This window comes from Coccinella septempunctata, chromosome 5 (genome assembly GCF_907165205.1).
Source record: "Coccinella septempunctata chromosome 5, icCocSept1.1, whole genome shotgun sequence".
Taxonomy (NCBI): Eukaryota; Metazoa; Arthropoda; class Insecta; order Coleoptera; family Coccinellidae; genus Coccinella; species Coccinella septempunctata.
Window position 1 is genome coordinate 818853 of NC_058193.1, and position 22452 is coordinate 841304.

Here is a 22452-nt window from a genome sequence, read left to right on the forward strand (position 1 = left end):
ATGAATATTTCTCGGATATAAAGGAATGATTGTAATGATGCAGAACTTTTAACTAACAAACAAATTGACACATCTATAATAATAATGAATAAGAAAACTAAAAACTAAATAAACTGTATAACGGTGGACTGCCTGTAAATAACTTTCCTTTTGTTGGCTTCCACTTAAGTGACATAAAGTGATGTATGATAATAATAATAATAATAAGGTTTATTCTGTGACTACAGGTATAAACGATAATCACTGAGGCGTGAGCCGGTACGTGACGAAAGGGAGATTGATATGCCATTCCTCAGTAATAAGGGCACAAATGCCTTCGTAATTCAGACCTTTTTGCTGGACCTGAAATATAAAGAAAATATAATATAAATACTTTTAACTTTTAACAACCACATAATCATATACGTATCTATGATGTTCGCTTGCGAATCTTATCACATGGGGGAAATTATAATTTCTTCATGAGTTGATAATACTTGGTTAATATTAGAAGTTATATTATTATTATATTGTATTGGATGATAAAAGGAATATAATATACAAAAAGAATGCATAACCATTGACTGCGTGTGAATTGTGCTACAGTCTTTTTTCTTATTGTCGACTGTCAATAATGTCACATAATGCGATGAAAGAATGAAATATTTATCATTCCTCAGTACCATGCAAACGCCTCCGTTCAAGTTCACAGGCAAATATTGTTTTTTTATATTGACATCTCATTTTGAAATCACTTTCTGGCTATTTTATGATTTTCTTTACCTATGTGAGTTGTAACAGATTGTCAGTATTATGATCTTTTTTTCTGACAAAGTTTTTTCATTTGTCTTTCCGTTCTCAATCGCATAATAAATGGCCACATGTTTTGCTCCGGTAAGGAAAATGAAATGACCGAATAGACGTATGACCAAATATGCTGTGCTTACTGGCACTCTTACTGAGAATGAAATTGCTGCATTAGAAACTGCTAGAAAATGAAAAATGTCAAATGAGGTGTTTTTTGAACGAGAAAAATATTTAAAAAAAGAATGATTAATAAGAAAAGCAAAGGTCATGACGAAGAGGAGTAAGCCGAATAAGATGCAATATTATGTAGGTATAATTGGATCGATGTTGCCGATACTTGATGAAAATCCATACTTGAAATTAAAACAGTTCACGTACGATTTTCACAAAACGTGTAGTGGTTTGAAAACTCATTTTGTGAAAATCGTATAATCTGTTCGAGTTATTGTTATAGGCAAATCGAAAACTGGACTCAGGGTCTTAAATGCAAATGCAGGTCTGACGAAGCTTGCGCTGGTGGCGAACTTCGGTACGTCTAGCATAATTTTTAATCAGATTAAATTTCGATATTTGGTTTAATGTTATCTGTATATTCAAGTACCTACAGTCATATCAAATAATGATTAAAGTACTCGATTCGAAAGAAATCAGTTAGATATTTATTTATCAGTAAAAAAAAAATGTGTTCAAAAAAATCCGTCGTCGAGTTGGTTATGGAATTTTCAACGTCGATATTCTGGGTCAAGTGTCAGAACGTAATTCTTAGCTTGTTACCGATATACCACTTTCCAAGTCTACTGTCAAGTTAGCGTTTTGGATTTGTTGTATTAATATAGACAGCAAATTATAAAGGTGGTTTCTATACGGACAAAATACAAAAAGTATTTACTGATGTTGAATCGCACTTCAAAATTGAAGAGTTAAAATAATCTATTCACATATGTTTCCTCCACTTCATAGAATATCCCAATGTTGCTGTAGATTATTATCAATCTTTCCAAAGTACTGTTTCGCGATGTGTTGGCGTTTTCTGTGAAACAGGTTCGAAAAAAAAGGAAGTGGTCGACCAAAGAAGAAAACCCCAGAGTTAATCAGCAATGTTGGAAATATGATGACAGATGCTTAATGAACCTCTATTTGGGTGTTATCTAAAACTGCATGAAGTCTCCGTTTAAAAAAATACATTAATTTGTTAATAAAGATTGACATGTTATCAAAAAATTGAAAAGGTTGATAACCAACCCTTGCGTTTCATCCCCAAAAAATTATAGTTTGGTATTCTCCAGTCAAAGGAAAACTGTGGGACCTATTCTTTTTTATGGAACTCAAACAGAAGATCGTTATAAAAAAAGAAATCATCATGCCATTTTATAGCTAAGTTGAATTTTGATTTATTACCTAATAATTATTTTCAACAGTTGTTGAAACCTAGCTAGTCTAAGAAAAGTTTTTTATGATTGGCTCGTTAGCCCTGATACCGAACATGAATTTTCTACATGATCGTGTTATCTCACACATTGTGATTTTTTCCTGAGGCCCCATTCGAAGAATTCTATTTTTCACATATTAAGTCTAGAATCATCAATAAAAATTCATTAAATTAACAATGATTTTTTCAATTTCTAATATGTTTCGAATATGTCGGAAGAATTGAGAAGTGTAAGGAATAAAAAACCTAAACCTCATTCTAATAAAACTCATCTAATTCAATTTCTTTAGTATAGTTGTGGATTTTCATTGAGTATTGATCACAGAAATTCAATATTTACACAGAATTAAACATATAGAATTTACTACTATGATTTATTCATATCAATGAAATATGTAGAACCCTCTTACATCATTATGAGCACGAAAAATACAATAACTATATAGGGAACTCTTACGATTTGTTAAAATTAGCTAAGCATTCGCTGTCGTGGGGCACACAAGCTTTTCCCTCCATTGATTCGCATGCTGTTTTGGTCGAGTGTTGTGTTTTGTGCATGTTTTTGGAAAAATGTGGTTCCCTATGTTAAATTAGAGTGATTAGACTATAACTTTCTAAGAAATGCCTCTTTAAACTGATAATAAAAAGCTTTGTGTGCCCCACGGCAATGAAGGGTCAGCTGATTTTGACAAATCGTTAGAGTACCCTATTCATTCAAGATTCATGTCATGAAAATTGTGAACTTTCAAACTTGAAACAAAAGATTCTTTGGATTCTTGTGATCTGACACAATGAAAGAAATATTAGGGTTCATGGCATCATTGTTTATATTTTGGAAAGACGAAGTAATTCAAGGAAAGACATACTTTCAGTCACAGAATATCAACGTTCAAAATTCCATATAGCCTTTGACGACGAATTTTTTTGAACACGCACTATAATGGTTCCTTTTGTTTCTCATCTGACAGACCAATTACATGGGTGTCACAACTCACATCTTCCTTGACATTAGGAAATTTATGAAAAGGGAAGAAATTCATTTTTCTGCAAAATTCCTTACTCTGATAAATTCTGAAGACTATTTCTGATAGAAATGTAAGTAATTGTCACAATTCTCCTGTCTCTCCTACTTGTCTATGACGTTCGTTTGCGAATCACATCTACATGTAAAAAAGGTAAATTTCTTCGCTGGTTGATAATCCTTAATTAATACCTAATTTTCGAATATATAAGGAATATAAAATAAAGAAAAAGGATTACATACCCATGAACTGCTTGTAAATTGCTCCAGTCTTTTTTCCAATTGTAGGTGAAATGATTAATATTAAAATCATATAATGTCCGTTGTCAGTCTACAAACAAACGCCTCCGAACTTTAGGTCGTTTTGCTGCTCCTGAAATATAAAGTTAATATAACTAAATAAACCTAAACTTTTTTAAAGCACGTAATAATAAGTACACGTATCTATGACGTACGCTTGCGTTCATGCTGCGAATCATACAGAGGTGAGAAATGAACATTACCCTTTGTGGTTTGATTTCTCTAGTTTCTCTACTTCAGTCACATAAAATAGGTCTCCATTACCTACTTTCAAAATTCACAACTTTCAAATACTGACACATAATCCGAATGGACAAATTCATAAACGTAAGCAAACCTTGTAAATATTCGACCTCAAACTTACAATGGAAACGTATTTCTTTTAAATTATGCCTTTCGGTTAATTTAATCATTTTATAATCCATGAAATTTCCTTGGCTTCAAATTAGGTAAAAAGCTATGGAAAAAAATTTTTTATTGTGTTTCAAGTATCGTCACAGAACACTTCAACTACTTATGTGCTCTGTGGTACTGTAAAAGTTTTATATTATCATAATCCCTAGGCGCAGTCGTAAAATAAATAAGTACTTGAGGCAATTTACATAAGTAGTTGAGGGGTTCCGTGACAAAACCATGAATATGATGCACAAAACACGTAAGAACTTCTGAAAAATGTCATAACTTCCATTGATCAAGCACAACTTTTATCCATTGTATTTGAAAGCTGGTGGTATTCCAAGAATTGTAAAATGATAAAAGCATTATAAGGCACAAATATAATAAAAAAAAACAACTCTAATCGAAATTATAAAATTCTATATGGCGGCTCCAAGATGGCCATTTCTTATGTGATTTCGGCCAATGTCGGATCAAGAGAGGAGGGGGTATTTGACTATCACGATGATGATGGGTATTTTTTATGATGAAAATATTATTATTATCATTGACCATTGTGATTCTGGAGGCCGTCCTTACTTGACTTCCACTATACGATTCCCCTTCTTCGACTCGAAGGCTGGTTCCGCCCATAAACAAGAAAGTTGGTTTAATTTTACAGATTTAACACGGTGGCACAGAGATGGCAGAAAAAGTTTTTTGGTCATGTTTGAGTTGGAGAGATTTTGACGACTTTTCAATGCGTTGTTCGATTTTGTTTTCTTGTGTATGTGATAATAATAGGTAATGAAAATTTTTCGAGCTTGAGACTTGAACTTGAAGCATGACAATAAATAAGGAGTCCTTTTTTGTTGTTCCCATACAGATTCGTATTCGTCAAAAAAAAAACAACAATTCAATTCAATTATCAGTGATGTGTCGATGGATAATCAAAAATAATAGTAGGGAAGCAAGAAGCAACTGTTACTTTGGAGGTAAAGTCCAATAAAATATACAAAACTAATTGATCTTTTGAATCAAACCACGCATTATAACGCGAACCTCGTATAAATTTTTCTCGATATTAGTTAGACTCTTATAACTGACGGATCGAGGTGTCACTCTATACAAATCATTCAAATATGTACTTATTGTATATTATAAGTGCATGGAAGTACCGCATAAATGTTCTGGTATATGGAAAATTATGGATGTACATACTTCTATGGCTTCCCAGATCGCTATCAGGAGTTTTTAAAATATCCCTGACCATCGCTTCCATGTCGGGGGTCGACCAAATACCATTATGCTGCACCACATCTTCAGCTTCTGCCTCAGGATCGTAAGCCACTGACGGTTTACCGTTTTCCAGGAATTCCTGCCATACTTTTTCATAATCCCTAGTGTTATTGCACTGGGGCGATGGCAGTGTTCGTTTTCGGAAAAATTCCCGAATCATCATTTTATCCTCAGAACTGTATTCTTCAGCTTTATCGTATCGATATCTCGAATCTCGCGAATTTATGGAATTCCCATTTTCCGTGGCCTCCACCAGGCGTGCTGCACGATTGGAGGGAACTCCAAGGAAATCCAAAACCATGGGCTTGAAGACATGTCCGTCACGGTAACATTTTTGTTTAGTATGTATATTTCTGTCCAAGAAATCCATGTAATTCATATACTGGTCACGAAGCAGTTCCCACTCCTCTTGGCAATAAAGAGCTGCAAAAATAATGCGTTAATATCCAGAAGATCGAATGGCAGATTGCAGCAATGCTATACAGAGAAATACATATTTTCTATTTCAGGGTCCGAGATCTTTTTTACTTTTTTGTCGGCCGAATACGAAAAAAGGTTGATTTTTTGTTTTCAAAATAATGGTCAGAATCATTCATTTTCTTTGCAACTCTATCTATCGTAACTATTCTAACAAAAGGTTAAGTGTATGGCATTTTTGAAAAGGCAATCTAATTACAATTACCTTCGAAACAAAATGCTACCTTTTCAAATTGACACACAGCATACTTTCATTAAAAAAAAATCACAATTATTGTTAGTCAATCGTTCGCAGAACTTGGGAGGTCTTTTCTTCATCGGTTCAAATTTATCGAATGTCAATAAATCAATCACACCCAAGAAACTTACTCTTTTCTAGGTACCTACTGCCGTTATCCGTAATCCACCTCGAAGTTCTCAAGATATGATTGTGACTAGAATTATTTTTCATTGTGAAGATTGAAAGCTGAATTTAGTTGGTACACAAATAAAAACGTCGAATGTCTCTTTGCAGCTTTATCGAAAACGATGGTCTTTGTTTGTCTTCAACTTTTCGATTATAGCAATTCACTCGAAAAACATAACTTCTCTATTATTTTAAATCATACTTGAGGTCAAATTGAGATCCATTTATTATTGTATATCCATTAAAATAGCGACATCGCATGACATCACTAAATAAGAGGGAGATGAGATGAAATAATTGAATGAAATTATAAGCATTACTTTCATTGGCTCATTTTTCCTAATAGAATAATTTTGTGTCACTCCAAATTGGGCTCAGCAACAAAAAGTTCAGCACACAAAGTGTAGGATGCCATTTAAAAAACAAAACTATCCTTTACTCCTCGTACAAAGTGCATGTTAAATTCCACGCTCATGCATGAAAGATTGCGTGTTTTGAAATGAAGAATGGACTTGTGAACATCTTTATAGAGAATAGTATAAACAGAAGATTGGCGGCAAAATTTTTATGTACCTGCATAACCAGTTTTATAAACTATAAAGAAAACTATCCTTCAGAGAGATTTTTAGGCGCATGATTTCCTACTCTTACCATGAAATTTATTTAGGCTTGTATGTGAAGAGAAATTCTAAAAATGTCTTATATCACGAACATTGTTGAACCGTAAATCCGTCGATATACTCTATCACATTAAAAAATTCTTTCATCCGGCATATTTTCACAGCTTCTGAATAGCGATTTCAATAAGGAATTCTTCTACCTTTGACAGACAAAAATTGTTCATAACATACGTAGTGTTATGCTACCTATAAGTAAAAACATTCTGTTATTTTGATACCTACTGTCCCTCTTCTCAGATGCTTAACTTTTCGGATATTAAATTTCTTTGCAAATTTTGTTTGTGCTCATCTTCAAAATCTTAATTGATTATAATCGGCTACATAACCGACAAATAAAAATTGTGAATGGCATAAGTGACAAATTTTCTTTAATTTCTCGAAACGAAAAGAATTTATAACCAAAAATGCCCTTTAAAATTCTAGAAGATATATTAAACAAAATATACAACAAACAGACTGATTAAAATAGAAATAATTCCAGAGAAAATAATCGTTTTTTACGTCTCCTGTAAAATTTATCTAATGGCGTTTATGTCGTTTTAGCGTAAATTCGTCGATATGAATTCCAATTATTTTGATCTGATGGAAGGAACTTTGTACCCTCTGTCATTGATAATACTAGATCTGGAGAGCCGTCATGTAATTAGTTCAGAAGAAAGAATTACAAATGATAAAATACGATGCAAATAATTTTGGAAACTTGCCTTTTTCTTCGATAGTATCGTCCACCAACCAATCATAGTAGTCACTACCAAAAACTTCATCGGCAACATCCTCCCATCTTGCCGTTTTGCTGGGTATCCATAGGGTTGGTCTCCTCTCCACTGCATTAACCAATTTCGCAATTACGTTCATTTTCGCACAAAATTTTTTTTACGTCAAAAATTATCTCTACACTTTCAAAGTTACCTCAGAACTGTGCTGAAAAATTTCGGGCCTTTCTTTTTATTTCGAAAAATTTGCCCTCTCCCACCGATCGAAGGGGTTGTGACATAAATGATTCGGAGAAATACTTCGTCAGTTTTGAGAATTTTAGTTGAATGGCACAATTTTACACCTGAATACAGTTGAATATTCCGTTTAATGAGGAAAGATTTCAATGTTATCTTCGGCTTAGCTGAAAGTGTTTATGACAAAAAGATTGACTTTTAACGATGTCCCCAATAAAGATTTTCTATATAAAAACGTACCTTCATTAGCCTTCATTCCCCAACAGGAGAAATAACTCATTCAGACGATAATATGACTGAAGAAATAGAGATTTATTGGTCATCTAAAATAGGTAGGGGAGATCGGGGATGGTTGACTATAGGGGTAGGTTGACTAACTCTCAAAAACTCGTCCGACGCAATAGACTTGAGCCAACCAGTGAGGCACAAAAGTGCGTCACCTCCTCCTGCTTAGTCACCGGGAACGCGGCATCGCGCACGAAAAAAGTTTTAGAGAAAGAACTCAATATTGGGAAACCACACACGTAGGTAATTATTTTGGTCCTATTTTAGTGATATTTGTGATAATGCCTATTTATTCGTGGTTATTGATTGTCAAAGCACTTGACAATGTTTGAATGTTGTTGTTGACAATGTTTCATTCATGTTCTTTCTTTTATGTATAATTCTATTTGATTTCCTCACAGTTTTAAGGTTTTGGCAAGTGGTTACAAATTTAAAGGTGGTAGACTTATGTACGACATAATAGTTAAATTATATGCAAATTTCTTTCGTTTTGTTCTGACTTCCGACTTTTCAAACGTCGGATTGTTCATTTTCATTTGATGTTTATTGTGTTCAATGAAAGTGGCAGAAAATTGACTATTAATTTCAATAAAAAGAAAGTAGCAATGCACCGGTCTTTTTGTGTCTTTCATCCTATTTCCTCATAGATTTGGCCCTTATAACTTCACAGGTCAACTTACACCAGGTGAATAGTCAACCTACCCCAGGCATAGGGTAGGTTGACTAGTTTTTCTAATTATACAAAAACTAGCCTACACTCTATACCATAATGCTTTCTATCGCTTTTTTCCAAAGCTTAATAGTCAATCTATTAACTGAACACGTTTTTAAATTTATACTCTGTACTCTGTGGGCCTCTGGCACCACAAGCAAGTTAATTATATAGTGCATGGGATGCCGCAGAAACCGAGCCTTGTTTCGATATCCTCATTGTTAAAAAATCCTGTCGTATCATGATCATGCACCTCTGATTGGACATGGAAATCAGTCTTTTTGTTGTGTACGTACATTATACTTTTTGATATAAAAATTGAGGGAAACGTCAGTAGATTCAACCTTCTACAGATATCCCTGCAGCAATAGTAATAAGAGAAACCTCCCAGAATACTGGCAGCACGCATCTGAAGTCTGAAAATGGTTCTGGCATGAGAGCTGCCACTCCATACCAATACACCACATCGCATATTTTATATTCGTTTCCAATAAAGCAAAGTATTCCGTCCTGAGAAAAAAGACATTGTTGAAAACAAAACGACTAAAAAACAAAATTAAAAAAAAGCTATAATGATTGGACATTTCCATATTATTGAAAACAGCACATCGATCCCTGTTCTTTGTGATATCTAACTGTGTTGAGATATTTTAGTTGGTACATTGGTCAAACATCCCAATGGGTCACAAGTAATCTACACAAATCAGATACTTCAATAATTTCTGTAGTTTCAATTACAGAACTTACATAATATAATCTAGAAAAGTATTTGGAAAGAAAAAATCTTCGAATTCATAGCATATTAATCAGCATTCAGATTTGATACAATTATGTTTCCAAGTAAATTAAGAACATGAATAGCCGAACAAAATTCCAATTATTTTCGGCCAGTGCATATGTAGGTTCACACAGATATAATTCACAATACAACCTGAATTCCGCAACATAAAATCTTATGGGCTATTACCAACTTGAATTCGACTTTCGAGTTCTTGAAATACTACTATAAACAAGAAATCCGACACACAAAAACTCAGACTCAGCAATATTTATAGCTACTTATTATAAAAAATGTCCATTAGATGAATGATGGATAACTAAAACGTCAATTTCGACTTGTCATTGTTACATACCTATTAATTACCACCTTATATTAGAATTAATATACCAAATGAAACAACTTATAGTGTCATGTTGAATATTCAAACGTTATTTATATGTGTATCGTTGACGATCCTGTATCTTGTATGTTTAATTAGACTAAGTTCTCAATTAACTAATTTTATTATAACCTGGTTGTGAAAAATGGTTGTCACGGCGTGGCGAGATTACTACTTTTTCTGCCGTCTTATTCTGAAACTCAATAATTTTATAGAAATATTGATAATAACAACGAGGAAGATTAAAATATGCATTCGAGAAAATAATAAGTGATTATTCCCAACTACTGAGTTTTTCTTGGAACGTGACATCTGCCAAAATTGTATGTATAAAACATTTTCTTGGGGATCAGTGCTTCCATAATCCTGCAGTTCCTCGAGCCTCAAGATACAACGACCAAGGCTTCACCGAAATTGGGTACCTATCCTAGTCGTGCTGAACCCGTCACTGAACCCGTGATTGCCGTCACCCTTGACTAGCCCTGACTAGAGGGGCTGCCAGCTTGTGTGATGTAATTACCGAGAATGAATAAATAATAATAACGTCGTTGTCGGGGAGAACAGACTGTTTTTTATGTTTGATTGTATTACTATTGCATGTTTTTATTTTTTATCAACGTTTGGACGTTTTTAGAACTTTTGAAATTGATGGAACTTTATTCAACATTGGCAAGTTCTACTGGGTACTACACATTTACCCAGAGGATTACGGGAGTAGGTACCTAGAAAACAGTAAGTCTCTTGGGTGCATGATTGATTTATTGACGTTCGATAAGTTTGAACCGATGTAGAAAAGGTCTCCCAAATTCGATTGACTCACAATAACTTTCATTTTTTTCAAATGAAGTGTGTCAATTGAGAAAAGTAGCATCTTGTTTCGAAGGTAATTAGATTACCTTTTCAAAAATGCCATACACTTGACGTTTTGTTAGAATAGTTACCTTTTTTCGTATTCGGCCGAGACGTATTCTTACTTTCAATTATTCTGGGTTGCTCAATCAAGAAATATCCGATTGTAAATATTCGCTTAATGTAATGAACCACTTTTTGTAGTGGAAAATATACAACTACCTGTCAATCTCCATAGAGTGTGTATTTTTGATTGCTCACAAAAGTGATAATCACAAATTTTTTGTACCTGCATAACGCAATTATCGCCCAATTGGTTTAAGCGCATTTGTGGTAACAAATATTAGTAAATGTTAATAACTGTTAGTGGCGGTGATTTCGAATTAGTTAACTTGAAGTGAAATAAGAATTAGCATCGCCTCGTGTACATTGAGCGATCCATCCTGCGATTTCAAGGAAGGCCCCAACATCAGTGGCTGTCAGTAAGGCATTTTATAATCAGTCTCTAACTCATCTGGAATCTGAGATTGTATCCTACTTTCGCGATATTCGAATAATAAAATAGGCACAGGTCTACGTATTGAATACAGTAAATTGTCAAAAGGACGAATTCTAAAATAGGTAATATTTTTGAAATTTAGCACAACATTTTGAAAATCTTCTAGAGTAAAAAACTGTGAGCGTGATAACAGCAACCTAACTCGGGAGTGCCGCAGGGATCCAACATTGGCCAACTGTTGTTCATCCTATATAAATAATCTTCTGGACGGGTTGAGTTGCTTGAGATTGGCCTATGCAGACGATCTTAAAATTTTTCGTGGATGGGCCTGATATTGCTGGTTTTACTGGCCCGCAATCGAATAACAATAGAACTCGAACGACTGGGCCAATAGGCATCGTCTCTGAAATACTGACAGTACTGTTCAGGAATATCGGAAAAGACGGTATATCATCTTATCGCCATTGTTTGAGACTGCAGTGTGACCTGAGGAATGTTAATGTGTGGTGTGCTCACAATTACTTATGTCTGAATGTTGAGAAGTGCATCTGAGTGTGTTCTGAGTTTTACTTAACAAAAGAATATGATCTTGTACGACTACAATATTGATAGTGTTAAATCTTTTTGGACTCACAGAAGTTGAAGATCTCGAGCATAATTTTCGATCAGGGTTTCTCGTTTGTACCTAACATCAACCTGTTGATTTTTTTCGAATTCCTCAACTTTTACTCATTTATTCAACTCGCTGGTCAGGAGCAAGCTTGAGTATGCCTCTCTTGTTTGGGAATTCTCCTCAATTTGGGTTATCACTGCATATGCAAGTTTAAACTGGATAATTATGAGTTTTATTCATGAGTTTTTCAAATTCACCGCAGAAACTATTCAAAATTATTCTTCAAATATGGGGTTTCAAAATTTAAATCGCTTGGTTTCCAGTTTACGATTCGGCAACAGCGCCTACTAGACAATAAAAAGAACAATGTCCGATCAGCTTGTTTATAAAATAACATCTGTTGATTTACAAGGGCGTACTTACTGGCGAGCTTCAACTGCAACCGGCCATAAAAATCCCATAAAATTTTACGACCTTCCTTGTTCGTCACAGACTTCATAGACAGCCATCTCTCTGCGCTCTGTCAATTGGTTTATAACGATGTAAACAAATACAACCCGGGAAATTCAAGTGAGACGACTGCTACGTCCGACGTCTGATGCTTATTCGATTGGTTGACGAACCAATAGAAAAAGATGGGTTGCTCTACATCTTCCGTCCCAGTTGGACACACTTTTCGTCGTATTTCGGTACCTAAGAGGCCCTTCCATTTCTTTTAGAGTCCAATGATCTCATCAAGATAATGTATTTGTTGTCCTTTATTATCAACGCATATTTCAGTCGATGTTGCCAACTTGTGCAATTCACATGAAACGCTTTAAATTTTAAATACCCATTTTTATTTCTCATTTTTAATTGCTTGAAATAATTGTTTTTGGGAAACGGTTGAAATGGTTATTTCAAAATGTGACGTTTCAAAGATATTTCATAATAAATACATTTCCGTCAGAAGGAGTTCTCCCTATTTATGATCGTCACATACACCATCTTGAGGCTATCTAGAGAACATTCCTCAAGTGGCTCTCATTTCGGGAGGATGGTTTCTATCCTCCTAGGGGTTCGGATCATGTTCTTTTATTATCGAGATTTAACACCCTCAGACTTCAGACCAGAACGTGATTGAATGCTTTGAAATTTGTTTAAAAATTACTTAATCATGCATGGTCTGGACTGTCCCGTACTTCTTGCTGCACTTGACTTTTTTGTGCCACGTGTGAGTGCTATAGGACATTCCAGCTTTTCTACCTTAGTACCCCGTGAACCAATCTTCTCTTACAACCGCCGTTAAATTTTGAGAGTGGTATTGCTAATAGGGTCCCAAATCACTGTGACTTTTACTGCAATTCTCTGGATTCCATATGTGATACTTATTTGAGTCTTGGTGCTTGAGACTTGAATTGTTTATTTTGGGATTGATTTCTGCGATGCCTCTCCGTTGGATTGTTTGTACATTATTTTTGTGTTAATTGATTTTCTTATTACTACTTACTTATTGTTATAATATTGTTAATCCTATTTGTTAAGTCTGTATTTTTCCTGTAATTGGGTATTGACCTGCAGGAAATAGATGCTTATTATGATTATTATTATAACCCCTTAGATCTTAAATGGGCACAGACATGAAAAAACACATTGTTAGGTAATTCAATTGCCTTGTTAAAAATATCCTACTCAGTAGAGTAAATTTCAAAAAAATATAGTAAGTTTTTTTGGTAATTCTCTTCGAAAACATCAATCACTCCTAAAGTGTATGTCATTGATATCTGTTGGAAATTAGGTTGGTTTAGGATAAATTCTCCTTATATTGATTCAATCGATTTCACGGAGGTCGATCTATACTCTCAATGAATATCAAACCAGAACTAACTAAAACGGAGAGAAATATCTCATTCCTGAAAGATGCTTATATATAGTATATAGGTTCCAATAGCAAAGTACATAATATGGTTCCCACAGTCGAAACCTGCTGGGGTATGTTATTCAACACTTTTGACCGCCAGCACTAATATTGTTGACTAATAAACCAATCGCATTTGACATATTTATTGTTGTCGAGAATTCTGAATGAGTAAGGGATTTGGTTTTGCTTTACTCTGATGAATTTATCTCAACAATATCAAAATACATAAAAAAGTAAACATTCGAATTGGAGCTACTCTTATGAAGAAATATTGATGAAAACCCCATCGTTGACCGAATCAGCAATAAAAACTCAATCCATTTTTGGCACAAAAAGTTAGAGTATCCATTCAAAAATACTCCCAAATACAACCAAGCCCTCGTAAAGAGTGCATGAGAATTGGAGGAAGTTCATCATAAAAATTGACCATAATTGTGTACTTGTCTAAGAAATAGTAAATACCGATAATATGAACCTTTCCACTCACTCTTTATAGCATTGCTTCAATCTGCCATTCGATCTTCTAGAGATTAACGCATTATTTTTGCAGCTCTTTACTGCCAAGAAGTATGGGAACTGCTTCGTGACCAGTATATGAATTACATGGATTTCTTGGACAGAAATATACATGCTCAACAAAAATGTTACCGTGACGGACATGTCTTCAAGCCCATCATGGTTTTGGATTTCCTTGGAGTTCCCTCAAATCGTGCAGCAAGCCTGGTGGAAGCCACGGAAAATGGGAATTCCATAAATTCGCGAGATTTGAGATATCGATATGATGAAGCTGAAGAATACAGTTCTGAGGATAAAATGATGATTCGGGAATTTTTCCGAAAACGGACACTGCCATCGCCCCAGTGCAATAACACTAGGGATTATGAAACAGTATGGCAGGAATTCCTGGAAAACGGTAAACCGTCAGTGGCCTACGATCCTGAGGCAGAAGCTGAAGATATGGTGCAGCATAATGATATTTGGTCGATGGCCAACATGGAAGCGATGGTCAGGGATATTTTAGAAACTCCTGATAGCGATCTGGGAAGCCATAGAGGTATGTATATCCATCATTTTGAATATACCAGAACATTTATGCGGTACTTCCACGCACTTATAATATATGTATAAGTACATATTTGAATGATTTGTATAGAGGGACACCTTGATCCGTCAGTGATAAGAGTCTAACTAATATCAAGAAAAATTCATAGGAGGTTCGCGTTATAATGCGTGGTTTGATTCAAAAGATTAATTAGTTTTGTATATTTTATTGTAATAACGAACTTTACCTCCAAAGTAACAGTTGCTTCTTGCTTCCCTATTATATTATTTTTAATTATCAATCGACACATCACTGATAGTTGAATAGAATTGTTCTTTCTTTTGACATCTAGGAATATGAAAAAAAGAATCCTTATTTATTGTCATGATTGAAGTTTCAAGTCTCAAGCCCGAAAAATTTTCATTATTATTATCAGATACACAAGAAAACAAGAGCGAACAACGCATTGAAAACTCAACATGACCGATGGCCGAAAAACTTTTTCTGCCATCTCTGTGCCACCATGTTGAATCTGTAAAATTTAACCATCTCTCTAGTCGTGTTCATGGGCGGAACCAGCCTTCGAGTCGAAGAAGGGGGATCGTATAGTGCAAGTTAAGTAAGGACGGCCTCCAGAATCACTATGGTCAATAATAATAATATTTTCATCATAAAAAATACCCCCCCCCTCTCTTGATCCGACATTGGTCATCAACGACAATGCGGAACGAAACCACAAAAACATGGGGAATCTTGGAGCCGCCATTTAGAATTTTATAATTTCCATTAGAGTTGTTCTCTTTTAAATTATATTTGTGCCTCATAGTTGCTTTTATCATTTTACAATCCTTGTAATACCGTCGGCTTTGAAATAAAATGGAAGAAAATTCATATTGTGCCTGATCCATAGAAGTTTTGACATTCTTCAGACGTTTTTACGTGTTTTATGCATTATAAATATAACCTGCGTGAAGATAGCCGGTAAAGTTGGCCGGTAAAATTTCCGGAAACTCCCGAACTACATATGAATATATAGAAAGAATCTGCTTTGACAGTAGCTTTCGATTGAGCCTAGTCTTGTTTTCTTACGCAGGGGATAACGGGGTGAAATCCACCCTTACCTGTTATCGAATTTTGAAATTTAGGGGATGACAAATCACCCCCTGGATCCCTATGCGAGTCGCTGATTTCTTGTGTGGTTAATCACATCGATATAAAGATCCTATATTCCAAATATGGTTATGCTCCGGCGAATAGTTTCAGTGTTATCGAATTTCGAATTATAAGGGATGACGAATCACCCCCTGGATCCCTATGCGAGTCGCTGATTTTTTTTGTGGTTAATCACATCGATATAAGGATCCTACATTCCAAATATGGTTATGCTCCGGCAAATAGTTTCCGTGTTATAAAATTTTGAAATTTGGGGGATGACGAATCACCCCCTGGATCCCTATGCGAGTCGCTGATTTTTTGTGTGGTTAATCACATCGATATAAAGATCCTACATTCCAAATATGGTTATGCTCCGGCAAATAGTTTCCGTGTTATAAAATTTTGAAATTTGGGGGATGACGAATCACCCCCTGGATCCCTATGCGAGTCGCTGATTTTTTTTGTGGTTAATCACGTCGATATGAAGGTCCTACATTCCAAATATGGTTATGCTCCGGCGAATAGTTTCCGTGTTATAAAATTTTGGCTGTACGCCACTGGTCACCGCGTTCGGGTGTTTCCGTCGAACGGTCTGCTGGAAACGGTCTGCTAGGTTCACACCGGTTTTTTTCGTTCTGAAGGATTGTTATCGTGGTTTCTTCAACATATGAATATATAGAAAAAATCTGCTTTGACAGTAGCTTTCGATTGATCCTAGTCTTGTTTACTTACGCAGGGGATAACGGGGTGAAATCCACCCTTACGTGGTTTTTTCGTTCTGAAGGATTGTTATCGTGGTTTCTTCAGAAAATGAATATATATAAAAAATCTGCATTTACAGTAGCTTTCGATTGAGCCTAGTCTTGTTTTCTTACGCAGGGTATAACGGGGTGAAATCCACCCTTAAGTATTTTTTTTCAGTTTTATAGAGGGTTATGATTTGGAGCATTATCATATTATTCTACTTTTAAGTATTTTGCTGCTGTACAGTTCCTATCGCATTGTCCAGAGCTGCTGGCCCAAATGCGTTTTGAGGGATGAAATCATATACATACCGTCTGTTCCGATATTCCTGAACAGTACTGTCAGTATTTCAGAGACGATGCCTATTGGCCCAGTCGTTCGAGTTCTATTGTTATTCGATTGCTGGCCAGTAAAACCAGCAATATCGGAACAGGCCCATAAATGGTAATTTTGGGTTTATTGTCGAAATATTGATTGGAGTGGAATGCGAACAAAATATATTTTAATACCATCAATTCATTCGGCATAAGTCACAAATATCATTGAGTGTTTTATCCTCCATATTATGCCCATTTTAAATTTCTTGGCTTGTCAATAAACATTTCATATGAATTGACCGGTAACAGTTTCTGCAACGAAAATAATCTTTCGTCGCATCAGAAATATTGCTGCAGCAAAATAAACATTTCTTCCTCATGTCATCAGAATGCTCTAGGAGAGTTTCTCTTAAGGTTTTTCTGAAATTATTGATATCCCAAAAGGTTGTCACATCTAGTCCTAAAGATAAACATTTAAAAAAATATATTACATAAACACCACAATTTAAATTATCAGTTTGTTGTATATATTTCGGAGTAATAATTTCGAAGTCACCTATATTGATAAATTTAGAGAGGAAAAATTTCTTCACATTTCTCAAATATGATTTCAATGTCGAATGCTCATTCCCCATTGAGTCCATAAAAATAATCTTTTTCTCCTTAGGGAAAACAATACATAATGGTTTGCTCTGTGTACAGGTAGAATCAAGTAATCTTTATGGAAATGTAAATTAATGTTGAAATGTGTATCAAACACTTTATGAAATGCTATAAGGGACCCCTTCTCAACAGATACAATCTGATACTTATCTCCACACAGTTTATTGAAAATATTAACACAATGGTCAATGACAAAACTGCTCAACTCTTTAGGAAATGTCAGTGCATGTATCGAAATCGCTTATCAGTAATTCTTTAATGGAAAAGTGAATATCGTGGCTTCTACAAACAATATATTCTCTTCCACCCGGCAAAGGTTTGTAATAATTTGAATTTCTCACAAGACCATTTTCGAGGAATTCTAGGTCCATTATCGATCTCCAAACTTTGCCACTGTACGTACTCGAACATTCATTCGGTAAAAAGTTGTGTGGAAGCAAATAGAAAAAAAGAAATATTTGAGTGGTTTTAGCATATTTTCTCTGAAGAATTTAGTATCTCTATGAATTCTTATTATTTTAATTCCTTTAAAGGTAAAAATTACAAAATCGCACCAGATACGGTTGGTTATTTCCAAGAGACCCTGTATTTGGAAATAATAATCATGTGCGCACTTTATCTTTCCATCTGTTGTTAGGAATTTAAAATCGTAGGTCTCAGGGTTTTGTTGTCGACCAGTATATGGGCATTTGATTTCAATTAATCCCTCTTCCCCTATCAAACCATCAGGTGATCCAGCCAAGTACTGGAACTTCGGATGGATTACTAACCCAGCCATTCGACATAATGTTCCCGTTTTCTCAGGTTCCTGCATTCTAAAATGTCCCTACATATATTTTTGTAGATAGATGGGAGGCTGTTTATTCCAAATGCTCTGCATACCCTCCCGAAAAACGAGGCAGTCACCCTTATTTTTCTCTCTTGTCTTCATAATGGGCTCTCCCTTTGGGAAATGGTTTGTTCTTCAATTATTTTAGCTCTAAACAGCTTTTGAACATTTTATTCACGAAAAGAGAAAATGAATCGTACACATTTGATGAGGTATTCTGAGATTGAAATGTATTTCTTGAAGAAACAGTGCTGGTACATATTTTGCAAATATAATCTCCTGAAAAATCCATCTGACTTTCCGGATCAACACAGTGTTGATGGAACCAACGTTTACAACCCTCATCACTACACTGAACCCAAAGGGCGATCTCATTCAGCACGCCTTGTCCACAATGTGCGCAGAGAGCTAAGTCTTCATCCTCATCAGCATAAATTAGTTTTTCTTCTACAGAGCCGTTAGCTTCATTAAGAAGTTTCAAATGTCGGCCAATGAAATGAGAATCGTATTTTCTCCTTTTTTTACACCAAGATTCCTGTGAATATTTTTCTTCTGTCGGATCATGTTTCATTAATCTATTTTTTCTTATTTCCAGCTTGTTTTCCACAATTAACGCTGAAGTATCATTATGTAATTTCCTCATAAATCTCGAACATTTCAAATTTTTTTGACTATCTAACAAATTCAGCTTGAGTTGTCCAAAATAACTTTCAACCAACGCATTACTAAGCCGAGTTGAACCTCTCAATGAAATGAATTCCAAAGAGGACATAATGGAATGTATTTTTTCATAATCGGATTCCATAGGTCTTCATTGAATAGGATGTTTTCATTCCCAGATTTGGATGGAGAATCATCCAGTACAATATTTTCAACGAGCGATGTATACCGTATGAAAAAAGGACTGGATCGCAGTGAACTTCTGGCTTCGTCTTCAAAATTTTCCACTAAATTTAATTCTCCATTAGGCGATTCTCTTTTCTGCGAATTGACAGAAAATTTAGAACATATTTTTTCAATAGCTTTTTTGGATTCCTCAACTGTTCCATTGGTAAAACGAGAGTTTAATATGGCATATAACATAACCACGAATAAATCAAATGTTTCCAACTCAGAAATTTGGAGAGCAGCAGCAACAGCATCTTCGAAATAATTTCGCTGCAAGTGGTTTTTTGAAATTTTGTCTATATCTAAATATGCCATCTTCATGAAATGAGCGCAACAAAGGTGAATAGTAACGGAAGGTGCATCAGTGTAATTTTCGAGGAAATTATAACAATGCTTCAGATATTCTAGTAAAGTACACCCATTGAAAGCTTTACACATAGCGTGTAAATTGGCAAATGAGAAGTCAGAAACAACTCGCGAAAATGCTGGCCAATTATTCGATTTTTCACAAGAGTATCTGAAGTCACTAAATAATTTGAATATTGAATTGGAATCGTGAACTGCCGATATCATAGAAAAAATTAATATTTTGTAAATTTTTTCCATCTTGAATGATCGGGATATCTGCATTTCTTAGAATATTTTTTTTGTAGTTCAAAAGCTTCATAAATGCCAATTTCTCTTTCAACAAACGTCTTTCAATACCTCGAACTAGAGCTGTCGAAAAATTAGGATGCCGATAATTGATGGAACTACTATAAACCTTAACATTCCTCTCCGGAATTGAAGTTAAAATTTCGAATTTCTTACAACGGCTTTCATTTTGCTTACAGATTCCTAAAACAGTGAACTCATTCCTCTTTTTCGTCCACCAGAAGTCTTTGAAGACTATAATGCAAACATTGTTAACATATTTTCTTATCCTATTTCTCAGTATCAGTGGATAGTATTCTTTCGATAAATTATTATTTTGAAACAGGATTTCGAAGATATTGTCCTTTATTTTGAATGATCCTTCGAGGACAGTACAATTTTTGAAGCTGTACACTGATCCATCGAATTGAACATTCTTCGAATCTAGTGGCAAAACTTTCAAATTTGTTTCACTTGGGTCAGAAAGATTGAGAATATCGGTTGGTATGGGAATAGGTACATTTTTTGGAGAGGTGATTGGGTATAATTCTCTGAAGATTTGTATTCTTAATTCCACTGTTACTATCGTTTAGTTTATTTTCTGGGAAATCGGGAGTTGAATGACATTCAACAGATGGTGATGAATTTTCAACAAGATTTTCCAGTTTAGAATTTTCTTCATTTCTCGAATGATCTGAATTATTCTGCATCATGGAAAAATTGTCCTTAGTATTATCGGTAGAGCTGGAAAACTGTTCTTCCAAAATTTGCGGACGGTGCTCTAATTCCACGTTGATATTTTTAACCAAATGTTTCCATTGATAGTAAAGCCTCTGCCGATTTTTCAATGTGTTTTTGAGGCGCAAAGATTTAAAAATTTCGAATAAACAGAATCAACCTTACGATATGATGGACAAACATTACAAACGGAAATATCAAATTGCCTTATTACTTGTTCCAAATTTGTATAACCAGTCTTAGCAGAAATTTTTCTATCTGAGTAAATGCGAAATGTTCTATTATCATTTAAAATCTTAGAAACAACACTTCGTTGTACCGAAATTGGTACCTTTGAGTTTGTGACTGATCTTTTCAATTAACATTTAACGTGTTCACTGTTGCGAACTGTGTTAATCCGAGCTCTCAACTTTCATTTAGTTATTACGGTGTGTTTTCAGTTGTTATTTTCCTACCAGGTAATTCATTATTTTTATTTCATCGGGCAGTTATTTTTTGGGGTTTAAAGTAGTTAAAAGATTCATTTATCGCATTAATTTACGTTATTTACTTGTTGTGTTTACTTTCTTATCGGCGCGACTGTTCGCAGGACAGGTCGGTTGACCTTGGCGAGGGATATTTCGCGGAGCGCTTGCCGCTGCAGATACAGGGCGACCATAATTGCATAAACGTGATCTCTCTGTGCTCGCGTGGAGGGTTAATCCGCGGAGCGCTTGCTGCTGTGGATACAGGCTGTCTATGGTTGCACTGAGGTGATCTATCCTACTCGCGCACTTGTTGTTAGGCTCCATCTCTCTTATCCTTTATCCGTGGCATACCTTTATCCATTGTGTAAGTCTTTCATATCCGCCCATGAAAGTGAAGAGTCTATAATTGTTTCCTATTACCCACTATTAATTTTTTAGCGGTGATTGTGGTGTTGATCTGTAGTAGAGATGCCTAAAAATTGCCCTGGATGTGGCGACGCCATCTCGGGTTCTGCTGGGTCAGTTTCCTGTACTAAATGCCGTAAATGTTTCCATTCTGGCTGCACTGATCTCGCTGACCGCGATCTGCGGTCCATCAGGGAGACGGGTGAAGGGTGGATTTGTCCTTCTTGTTCCGGGCGATCGTCGGTTGCGTAGTAATTCTTCCAGTTCGCGTGTATTGCCATGCTCGAACGTTAGGTCCGGTGGTCCTAGGGAGGAGGCTTTTACGAACGAGCCTATCACTGTTCAACACTTCAACGCCCTCATGGAAATGATGAAGTCTATGTGGTCCTCAATTGAGCGTATCGAGGGCGGACAGAGGGATCTGTTTGCGGAATTGGAGAGGTGCGGTGCTGTGCTTCAGAGACATTAGGAGATTTTGTCACAGCATGATTCTGCATTAAAATTGGATAGATCAGATATTGATTCTATACAATGTGATCATGAGGACTTATCGAACCGAGTGTCTCACGTCTCGAGTGAGGTTGCTATGCTGCAAGAGAGGATTGCTTCTGGTGCGTCTGCGGCTAGTTCGTCGTCTGCTGATCTTTCGGAGATTATGGAGAGAGTGAGGAGGTCTCATAACATCATAGCGCTGAACCTTCCGGAGAGGGGAGTATGAATCTTGTGATGGAGCTGTGGGAGCTGAACTGGCTGACTGTATTGTTGGCTCTGCTAGTCGATATCTGGTTGATGTGGTTAGATTACCCTCGAGAGACAAAACGCGCCCACGC

The 22452-nt window shown here is 35.5% G+C and overlaps 1 protein-coding gene across 1 annotated transcript; it reads right to left on the minus strand.

Annotated features, from left to right (window-relative positions):
• Positions 1–292: 292 nt before the first annotated feature.
• LOC123313019 lies at positions 293–8235 on the minus strand. Its single transcript, XM_044897680.1, has 3 exons — positions 7478–8235; positions 5133–5633; positions 293–342 (listed from the first exon to the last, which is right to left on the minus strand). Exons 1-3 carry the CDS (start codon positions 7626–7628, stop codon positions 293–295), a joined length of 702 nt encoding a protein of 233 aa, XP_044753615.1. The 5' UTR covers positions 7629–8235.
• Between the last annotated feature and the right edge of the window lie 14217 nt (positions 8236–22452).